This window comes from Panthera leo, chromosome B1 (genome assembly GCF_018350215.1).
Source record: "Panthera leo isolate Ple1 chromosome B1, P.leo_Ple1_pat1.1, whole genome shotgun sequence".
Lineage (NCBI taxonomy): Eukaryota > Metazoa > Chordata > Mammalia > Carnivora > Felidae > Panthera > Panthera leo.
This window is the reverse complement of record NC_056682.1, coordinates 126,368,611-126,379,296: the sequence shown is the minus strand read 5'-3', so window position 1 is coordinate 126,379,296 and position 10,686 is coordinate 126,368,611. Positions and strand designations below refer to the sequence as shown.

Genomic DNA, 10,686 nt, shown 5'->3' with positions numbered 1-10,686 from the left:
TTACCAATTTTTACCTTCCTGACATGCAAACTTCAGGGGCTGCACTTCTTAGGGCACATAAGCTCTCTCAAAAAATCAGGCAGTAGCCGCTGAACTTGCATAGCTAGGGATTTATCCAAAGCTCCCTTCTATTTTTAGCCAGAACAACTGCTTGCCAATTCAAAGTTTCTGGAGAGAGAAATACATCGCATTACAAAACAGACACGCGGAGCATACCTTTGCCAGGTACTGCTCGAAATCCCCTGACTACTCCCACCGAAACTCGGTAACTCAATTGTCTCCCTGCGCTGGCTTCAGCTCGCCTCTGCAAGCCCGCACGCCTGACTCTTTCGCACACCACTCCGCCCGCGCTGGGCTGCCGGGCCCGGCCGGGGGCGTGTCCCAGCCTGGGGGCGGGGCCGGGAGCGCGAGGAGGCGGAAGTTCCCGCGGGCGGTGGGGACGGCGCACGCACCCAGAGTCACTTGTCAGCGCTCGTCTGAAGCGGAGGCAGCGCCACGCCGGACTCGAGGTGAGCGGCTGCCGGGCGGGGATGTGCGGCTGTGATATCCCGCGGTGCGGGCTGGGAGAGGCGCTGGTTCTGCTCCCTGTGCGTGGAGGGAAGCCCAGCTGAGGAGGAGGGGGCGCGCCCTGCCGGATTCTGCTCCTCAGGTGCTTTCTGGGGCGGCGGAGTTGAGAGAGCCGCGTGGGAAGAGGAGCGCTGGGGAAAGGTCGGCGCGGGAGTGGGCGCGACGCCAGAGGACGAACCCTGCAAGTTCCCGGAGCCGGGGCCGGCCGGGGCGAGCGCGGCGGAGGCGGGGACGTGGGGCTCCCGGGCACCCCCGCAGCGACCCGCTGGCCAGGCAGCTTGCCGGGAGTCACCGGGCACCTACCTCGCCGTGTGGGTACAGCCCTACGTGCACCTCTTTGGGGTGGAGGGATCTGCACTACGCGGGAAAGGCGTGTTATTTTTGGTTTGCTTTCGCGCTACTGAGAAGTGTTTATTTCCCCCGCAGATATTTACAGTTGTGTAACCTGTTGGGGAAACATCCGCGCGACCAGAAATAAAGCTGTTTTTTTTTTTTTTAAATCTATCATAATCGCCAGATTTATTAATACTTGTGGGGCTTTCGTAAGACTGTGACTTCAGTGCATTTGACAATAAGTGGAAAAAGGAAGGGCGTTTGGACAGGGCAGAGCCAGGAGAATATTCGTGGCTGCGTCGGGCAGGGCAGGTCTAGGGTGTGATCGCCAGATCCTATCCCGAGTCCGCCTTCCTGACCGTGAGGACGTCGGACCTGCCTACCACGGAAATAGCCCGCTCGGGAGCCTTATTTGGCAAACAGGACTAGGCGTGAACCTCTGCTGGAAAACTGTCTTGTCTGCTTTCGGCCAGTGCCTGTGGCTTTGGTTCGCAGGCTCTACCCCCATTACGTCTCGATTTGGGGAAAAAGAGAATCTCAAGATATACTGCTCTTTAATTTCAGACCTTTCTTGTCATTCTGAATTCTCCATTCCTCCTTCCCACTTACCGGAGAAGCCGGGATAGAAGTGTGGGAAATACGAAGCGTCCTTCCCAAGTACTAGGGCCAGGGTATTGTTTAGACTTTCCCTAAAAGAAAATCCCAAATTATACAGAAGTTCCAACATTTTCATCGTGTTTGAAAGCAGAATAGACTGCTCATTATTTGTTGCCTGCTTAGTATTTTAGTAAGAGTTTGGGCACTAGTAACCAGATGCAGGAGACCTGGAAAAGGCCAATAATAATACTACCATTGCTTAGGGATCGGAACGGTTAAGGCAAATGAAGCTAACAGAGGGAGAATACCAGAAATTAAATGACACTAGTTGTATAGTGGGGCCTGTGCTAGAAATTTTAATAAATGGGAGAAGTCAGGAAGGGAACTGCCAAGTAAAGGGAAGTTGCATGCACATAGTTTGATATATAACATACATACGTTGTGTATACATACATTTTCTTGTAGGGAACAATGGGGCCAGAGGAAGTTGTACCTAACTTTCCCATTCTTCTCTTGATACAAGTTAAAGATTAAAAAAGGAGGGGGCGAGCTGCCTTTGAAATACCAGTTGGCTTCTCATACTTCTGATTTGTATCACATACCAGTGTCAAAACGGTCTTTCTCTACGAGTTCTATGAAAATCTTTTATTATAGCGGGAAAGCAATTAAACTGTGTGAGACGCTTTATTATCTTCCTACTATTTGTTGTTCATGTGTATCTAACAGTTTGACTTCTGGCATGACTGTTGGGTCTTTTTAGTGCTCTGTGTTTATTGCATCAGTGCTGAATGTGTACTACCATGCTAGTGGAAAAGGTCATTTCATTTATGAGGTAGATACAGTGCAGATTTTCAGTGGTTTGATTTTTTTTTTTTTTTAAGAACCAGGCTTAACTTGAAAGTTTTCCCTCATTTTCCCATTATAAGAAGATGTAATCTGTTTGCTTTTAATATACCCAATGGTTTAAATACCTACATCTGCCAATATTAATATTAATCACAGTGTTGAATGGGTTAAAAAAATGGAAAATTATTTAGACAGGTAATATAAAGTGGTGATTAAATCAAACAGCACTGATTTTTCCAAGGAAGTGTGTCTTAAACAGCTTTTTTTTTTTTTAAATGTGGTTTTAAAATTTTAAATTCTACCTTTGTTACATTTTTAATATTTTTAAAGAGGGAAGTAATAGGTTTCCTAGATTACATTTTAGAAAATGTCCATTCCTCCCAGTGTCTCCCACCCACATATGACCATCATAACAACCAATACCAAACTCGAGATCACACTTTTTTTTATCAAATAAAAGTACAACCATTCGAGTCCTTATAAGCACACTTACAGCAAAACAAAGAAGACTGCACGAAGTGCTGCTTCTTTTCTGAAGCTCTACTTCCCTTTCATGCATTAAGATTAACCTATATTCCCCCTCATTTAGTCAGTCTTATTCACTGTGTGCTTAATGCTCACTCTCTACTTTGCCTAATACGGTGTGTATGAAACAAAAAACATTTCTCACTGAAATATCATTGTGCTGGAGTATTACCTATCATTGCCTGTCTAAAAGAAAAGTAAATATTACTCTAAGCGTGGGAAACACTATGTGCCTGTAAGAGGAAATGCAAGTTGTAGTTTATGATTGGAGAGAAGAGTTTTGTGCATTAAAAAACAACTTATTTTAAAGAATGTTGTGTGTGGAAGGCATGAATGAGAGTCTACAGATTTCCAGTACTTTTCATATGTGAAAGTAGCTTAAGGACTTTTGCCAACTGCAGGCAAAAGAATGTATGAGGTAGAGGGAAGCGGAAAATCATTTTGAATTAAACCTGAAATAAGTTCTTGTTCTTTCTCCTATATATAATGATGTGTTGTAAAATACTTTCAGTTAAAGTTTGTATGCAAGAAGCCACAAATTGTACGGTAGCAGTTTGTAGAACTGATCGAGTCTAGAGGTGTATCCTGATATGGAGTTTTTAGACTATGGAAATTGGCATCACTTTGGAAATTGTATGTTAGCTCATAGATTCCTTTCCTTAGAACTTAATATAGACTTACCCTTCACAGCTTCTCATCCCCCCCAAGACAAAATACTGAACAGAATTTAGTTGAGTTTATATTAAGTACACTTAAATATGTAATAGGGCTTCAAATAATCTTTTTTGTTAACCATCTAATTTTCTTTCACAGTTTCTTTCATTTTCTGGGATTGAACTTTGAGCTGTTAGAGCCATGAGCAACTACAGTGTGTCCTTGGTTGGCCCAGCTCCTTGGGGTTTCCGGCTGCAAGGTGGCAAGGATTTCAACATGCCTCTGACAATCTCTAATGTAAGCAAACTTCACAGATTTTATTACAGATGTTCATTCGATGCTTAGTCCTGGAAACCTCAGGGCTGAGTTGTTGAGTTCTCTGGATAACCTGTACTCATCACAATTGCTTATGGGATTTGATCTTCTCAGACTTAGTTATGTATAATCAAGGATGCGGTGGGGAGGGAATTTAGCAAGGATAATTGATTTCACTTAAGCTTATTTTCAGTTTCACTTAAGCTTATTTTCAGTTTCCTCCATCTATTAATAAGGATAATGGAAAGCATTTAACTAGGGGGCGGACTTCAAATCTTTGAACTGTCACTAATTTGGAGAATTCTCTGGACCTTCGTTTCCTCATATGTAATATTAGAAGGTTGCACTATGGGATTTTCATGGTCTCTTTTAGTTCCAAAAGCTAACTAAAAACTGTTGATCAGTACCGAATAAAATGACTGTGTTTGGTGTTATTTCCTCAGCTCACTTTCTGGTGAAGATGATAGCCAACAGTAAAAGTGCCAAAAGCTACTTACCTTTGAAGAGGAATTGAAGGGCTTGGATCTCCTATTTAGATAGTCACCTTGGGGGGAGGGGTAAAAAAAAAAAGATAGTCACCTTGTACATAATTGAGATTTGGTTGTTTACTTCATTATGAATTTAGTTTGAATATATTCTGTGTATCCAATTTGAGGATATATTTTGATGATGATGATGATGATTTTTTTGAGGCCTGACTGTGTGTCAGGCACTGTTTGACTTTTATCACCAGTGGATAATTATTGGTATTAATTACTTCTACAACATTCCTGAGGGCTTTTTTTTCATAGTCAAATAAATATGAATATCCACTCCCCGTTTGCTTATAGTATACATTCTGTTCCGTGTCTTTTTTTTTTTTTTTTAATTTTTATTTATTTTTGAGACAGAAATAGAGCATGAACGGGGGAGGGTCAGAGAGAGAGGGAGACACAGAAGCTGAAACAGGCTCCAGGCTCTGAGCTGTCAGCACAGAGCCCGACACAGAGCTCGAACTCACGGACCGTGAGATCATGACCTGGGCCAAAGTCTGACGCTTAACCGACTGACCCACCCAGGCGCCCCCCGTGTTTTTTTTTCTAATTTACCATGGAGAATTTTCCCTAGAGTTTTTTTTTTTTTTAACAACTATATAGAATTGTCTTGTAGAGAAGTAGCATTTATATGACCAGTCCTTTATTGAAAGGCATTTATATGATTTCCAGTATTGCTGTTATATACAGTGCTGTAGTGGATACCATATATACATAATTTTTTATGTATGTGCATATACACACAGTTGACCCTTGAACAACACAGATTTGAACCGTGTGGGTCCACTTACATGGGAATTTTGAAAAAATAAATATATATACCATCTAGTAAATATATTTTGTCTTCCCTATGATTTTCGTAATATTTTCTTTTTTAGCTTACTGTATTGTAAGAATACAGTATACATAACATACAACATGTTAATTGACTTTATGTTATTGGTAAGGCTTTCAGTGAACAGTAGGCTATTAGTATAGTTAAGTTTTGGGGGAGTCACAAGTTTTATATGGATTTTCGGTTGCATGGGGGAATCAGTGCCGCAGTCCCCATGTTATTCAAGGGTTAACTATATATATACATATATATGTGTGTGTATATACACACATATATAATTTTGATTGTTGTGCCAATTTATAATTTTGTGCAATGCATGAAAATACTTACTCCCCTGAACCACTGCCCCCCTCCCCCCCTCCCCGGCCCCCAGCAGCCTTGCCAGAAAACCTGGATTTTTGCCAGGTGCTTTGCGTGCATCATCTCATTTAATTCTCATGTAAACCTGCAAGGTAGTGGTATTATTCCCGTTGTATAAAACTGTGCTATGAGCTTACATGGATGGTGTGGAAGAGCTGGCTTTCAAGCAGTTATGCTATGCGACTTCCCTAGTAATAAATTTTATCTATAGATTGTTTTTTCTTTCTTTCTTTCTTTCTTTCTTTCTTTCTTTCTTTCTTTCTTTCTTTCTTTCTTTCTTTCTTTCATGTTTATTTTTGAGAGAGAGAGAGACAGAGCACAAGTGGGGGAGGGACAGAGAGCAAGGAAGACACAGAATCCGAAGCAGGCCCCAGGCTGTGAGCTGTCAGCACAGTACCTGACGTGGGGCTGGAACTCATGAGCCATGAGATCATGACCTGAGCCGAAGTTGGATGCTCAACCAACTGAACCATCCAGACGTCCCTTCTTTTTTTTTCTTAAGTTTATTTATTTACTTAGATTGAGAGAGAGAGAGAGAGAGAGAGAGAGCGAGCTGAGGAGGGGCAGAGAGACAGAGGGAGAGAAAGAATACCAAGCAACATACACCAAGTGTGGAGCCTGACACAGGGCCGGAACTCACGAACCTTGAAATCATGACCTGAACTGAAATCTAGAGTCAGGTACTTAACCGACTGAGCCACCCAGGCGCCCCTAATAGATGGTTTCTTTAATCAGATTGTTTCTCTAATATTTAGGAATTTATTGTTTTAATTATAGATGTATATATGTATAAATATATACATATATATACACATATTGGTTCCAACAATATATATATGTACAACTTGATGTTGAAAGGTTAAAAATAAGTTTGCAACACTTAAAAACCTCTCTAGAGTATACAGTTTACTAATGGAGTTTTCCATGTTTCTTGGCTGTGAATTTTTTTAAACAGTTAACTTTCTTTTTTTTTTAAAACAGTTTAATTTACCACCAATTTCTGTCTTGATTCCAGTTAATCAGAATTTACAAGGAAATACATATATGTAATCCAGTCTCTAAGTTTTAAGATTTTATGGTTGGATGAAATTTTAAATGGAAAGTATCCATATGAAAATGTGTCTTGTTATTTATTCCTGTTTGAGCAAAGCAAGTTTTTTTCCCCTTATCGAAGATCTCCTTTGAGGACAGGAATGATATTTGAATATTGTCTTGTTTTTATGTTCTGTTAACATTATTTATATTAAATTTGAATATCCTGCTTTATAGATATCGGACTAACGAAAGTTACTGTTTAGTTTCAAATGTATCTGTTTTTGTTGGGAAAAAAGTCCAGAAACAAATTGACACCTAATGAAACAGACTAAATCATCACTTTGTTGTTTGGTAATAGAAATGCAAATGGAATGTGTAAATTTTATAGTATCATGCCTTTAAAAGAATTTTCTGTGCTTCGGTTCCCTGGCAGACAATTTGAGGCCTAGCTCCATGTTGTGATGCTGATACAACAGAACACTGTGTACATACATATGTGCCCTCCTCTGGCACAGAAGAAATGCTTTCCTTGTGTAGACAGAGTGCTAATTAAAGGATTTTGAACATACTGATTAAAAGAGACCACGGTAACAAAGCTGCTGAGTTATTTCTGTTCTCTTACAAAAGTCTCTGCCATCTCCTGTGACCTTTTTGGGCCTTGTGCAGTGGGGCATGCAATTCATTCTGGACTGGAGAGGATGGGGAGGGGAGGGGAGGAGGGAAGGGAATTTTGGCTCAACTGTGCTGCTAGGCTGTTGGCCTTCATTGTAGTTATTTTTAACCCCTTGTGTGGTTCAGTTTAAACATGCCTAGTAGTACTGCCTAATAAAGATGTGTGCCTGATAACTAATTTATATTGTAGTGAGATTAGTAATGTTATACCTCATCTTACTTAGTTCTCTGGTTGTATTCTGCTTTAATTATGTCAAATTATTGGGATATATTTCTGTGGTCACTGGGTTGTTTAATGAATAGTATCAAGAAGTAATTAAAACTTGAAAGCATGCCTTGAAACATATAATTTAATGATTCTCTTATTTTAATAGTATATATGAAATTCTTAGCAAGGTCTGGCACGTAGTACTCTTTCGGTTGTTACTTTTTACAATAATATTATAAAATTAAAAGAAAAAATTGTTTAGAGACTTGAAATATCAAATCCCCCATAATTGTGGGTAATGTAGGAGTTATGTATATATTTTTTACTTAGAGTTTATTAGAATTTGAAAAGAAAAAAAAATCACAAGTGTGTGCTTAGCTAGGAACCTGCATGTTTATGTTTAGAGTTCAAAAGTAGACAGTTTTCCTCTGGTTAGATGTTGGCTGTGTTGAACTCCACAGGGCAATTTATGGTCCCCTATAACATTGGGGCTCTGTGACAGCAGATGTATTTGTGACAAATAGGCCATTGGCTGGGACTTCAACATTCTGTTTCGAGATTTTGTTGTTACTAGCATATGAATATGCTGAATATGACTTTGTGTATTAAAGCGTGCACATTATATAATTTTAACATTTCACACAAATTTGCCCATTATCTATATTATATGATTTTTGCATTCTTTTTTAGTAGGTGGTTTTCTAAGACAAGATTGGTAATTCCTGCAGACTTTTAAAGATCTTCAGACTGCTGTAACTGTATAATCATATGTCATTGTCTTCAGTTTCCTATTTTTAAAATGGAGTGCTGGCTACAGGACTTTTTATGACCCTGTATTTATGAAATTGCCTTCAAGCCGCGGAATGTGGGGACGGGTTTCATTGTAGCGGTGTGGGTTATTGGTCTTTGCCAGTATATTTTATAAGAAGAAATAGGAGACTTCTTGCACAATTCAAGGCCGTATCTTGGCAAATTGATGTTCCTCATGATGGAATTACAGGAAGGATGATATATTTTAAGTATGGCATCCTGAAGTTGCAGTACTCTGCTGTGTGTTGCTTTCTGATTTATGATGTTAGAGTTTTTTCCTTAAATGTCAGTATTTGGATTTCCTGAAGATGATCTCCCAGTTCTCCGTAAACACATCTACATTGTTTCATTAGCAGGTAAGAATGAGGTCAGATAATTTAATACAAATAATAATAATGATTTTGATTCTCAAGAGTTAGGGGAAGATTAGTTGTTACCAGCTCAGATAAGATTTTTAGTTGGATTTGAAAAGCAGAAGAAATTTACTATTTTCTGGAGTGTGGACCTCTGCTTGGGAGTATAAGACAGAACAGAAAAAAAAGCTGTGAAATATTTTGCTAAGAATTCATCCATTCAGCAGTTATAGGAATACTTCCTGGAAGCCTTTTAAGAAGATGCAAAGTGTTGGGCATTACAGTGGTTGGGGAGAAAAGAAATAAGTACAGTACTAGACATGGTCATAAGACCTTCACAAAAGAATAGTTGATAGTTACGAAGATACAGATAAGTGTTTCTCAGTTTCAGTAGGTGTGGATCTTTTGTATTTGTGGGGTCAGCTTCCTACAGGAGAAATTAATTGAAATGATCCTTGAAGGATGAAATTTGAACATCTCAAAGTCAACATTTCTCTGTGTTGGTTTTCAGTGCAAAGTGAAGACGAAGACTTTTCTTGGCCATTGCTTGACCCTGAGCAAAGCTGTGAATATAGTTGAGTGATTCTGCAGACAGACCAGCTGCAGAGTTTCCCTCCTAGAGGGGGACAGAAAGAGACTTTCAGTCCTCTCAGGCTGAAATGGGAGAACCATCCTACCTTGAATAAATGGGCCCATTGTTAATTTTAAGCTGTTGGGTATTTTCTTTTACATTCCCTTCCAACTACCCTGTCGTTATGCCAAGTTGGAAAGTTAATGATTTAGTATGTATAACTGCATAATGTATATTTCACATGTATGGTCACCTTCTGCTTTAAAAGTATTAATTACCTTGTGTGTGAGGCACAGAGACCTATTTTTTCTGTGTGGTAATTTTCTATCATTGTCGTGACAAGGGTAAAGAATCTCCAGATAATTCTGAAGATGTTTTTCTGGGTTGTTATTGGTAAAGAAATGAAAAATATTATCACTATGTTTTGTTGTAAATAAGTAGTTTTAGAAAAGTGGAGCTTGATTTTTTTAGTTTTAATGAATGTTAGGCATTTTGGAAGGTTCTTTGTTAAAGTAAGAAGAATTTTACTGGTCTGTAGGCTATCTGTGTCTGATGGAGGAAACAATATTGTAGAGAGTAGACGAAGTAAGAACGCTAAACCTAAGTAAAGGAGATTTTTAGATAACTTGTTCACCTACTCATCGATCAGATATAATATCTCCTTAAACTGAGAATATTGAAGACTGTGGACTTATTTTCAGTTATTTTTGAGAACTTTCAAGGCAAAGAATGTTTCTTTATGATAGTTGTTGGTCAGGTTGCAGGGTGAATTTATAGTTAGTTAACTGGTTGTCTTCATCCAAAATATCCTTTCTGCAGTAGTTCTTACCCAGATTCTCATATACCATGAGACTTGTGGCCCCCAGTTACAACTGCATGGAGGAAAAACTCTGGTATCAGGTAATCTAGAAGCAAACATCGTTCTGGACAAAAAAGGGGTTGTTTCTTTGGTGTCTTGTAAGGGATAATTACGTTCAGTTTTAGTAGGGGAGACTCTAAGCCTTTATTTAAATTTCTGAGGTATAGAAGTATTGACTGTATAATACTATGTAATATAAAACATGACAGAACGAGACCCTAGCATGTGAAATATCAATTTTTGTATGCATTTGTAAATAAATGACATAAGGAAATGAAAAGAGAAAAAATTGAAGCAGTTAATGTAGTGACCTTGGTGACTCTTAGGTATTCTATGTGCACAGCCACTCAGTAGCCCTGTTGGGAATGCAGATTTGGTTGTTAAATTACAAAAGTGGGAAAGTAACTTTTCTAGCACAGGTACTCTGTTTTAATGAAGATTTTTCTTTTTTTTTTTGGTAATAAACTATTTATGAGTATACAGAGTGGACAGTATTGAATGAGTGTTTAAAGTTCGGTTTGGAGGGCTCCTGGGTGACTCAGATAAGCATCTGAATTCAGCTCAGGTCATGTCTCACAGTTCATTGAGTTCGAGAGCCCTGCTTTGGTTTCTC

The 10,686-nt window shown here is 39.2% G+C and overlaps 1 protein-coding gene across 8 annotated transcripts in view; it reads left to right on the top strand.

Moving 5' to 3' along the window:
- Positions 1 to 433: 433 nt before the first annotated feature.
- Positions 434 to 10,686, top strand: part of PDLIM5 (PDZ and LIM domain 5) — a 219,392-nt gene continuing 209,139 nt past the window's right edge. For 7 of the 8 annotated variants that reach the window (XM_042935867.1, XM_042935866.1, XM_042935873.1 and 4 more), the window contains exons 1-2: positions 434 to 509; positions 3,682 to 3,819. In XM_042935867.1, coding sequence (XP_042791801.1) covers positions 3,724 to 3,819 — 96 coding nt within the window. In that variant the 5' untranslated portion in view covers positions 434 to 509; positions 3,682 to 3,723. Of the gene's footprint in view, positions 510 to 3,681; positions 3,820 to 10,686 lie in introns of those variants that run through there. The other variant, XM_042935865.1, reaches the window with a different exon arrangement.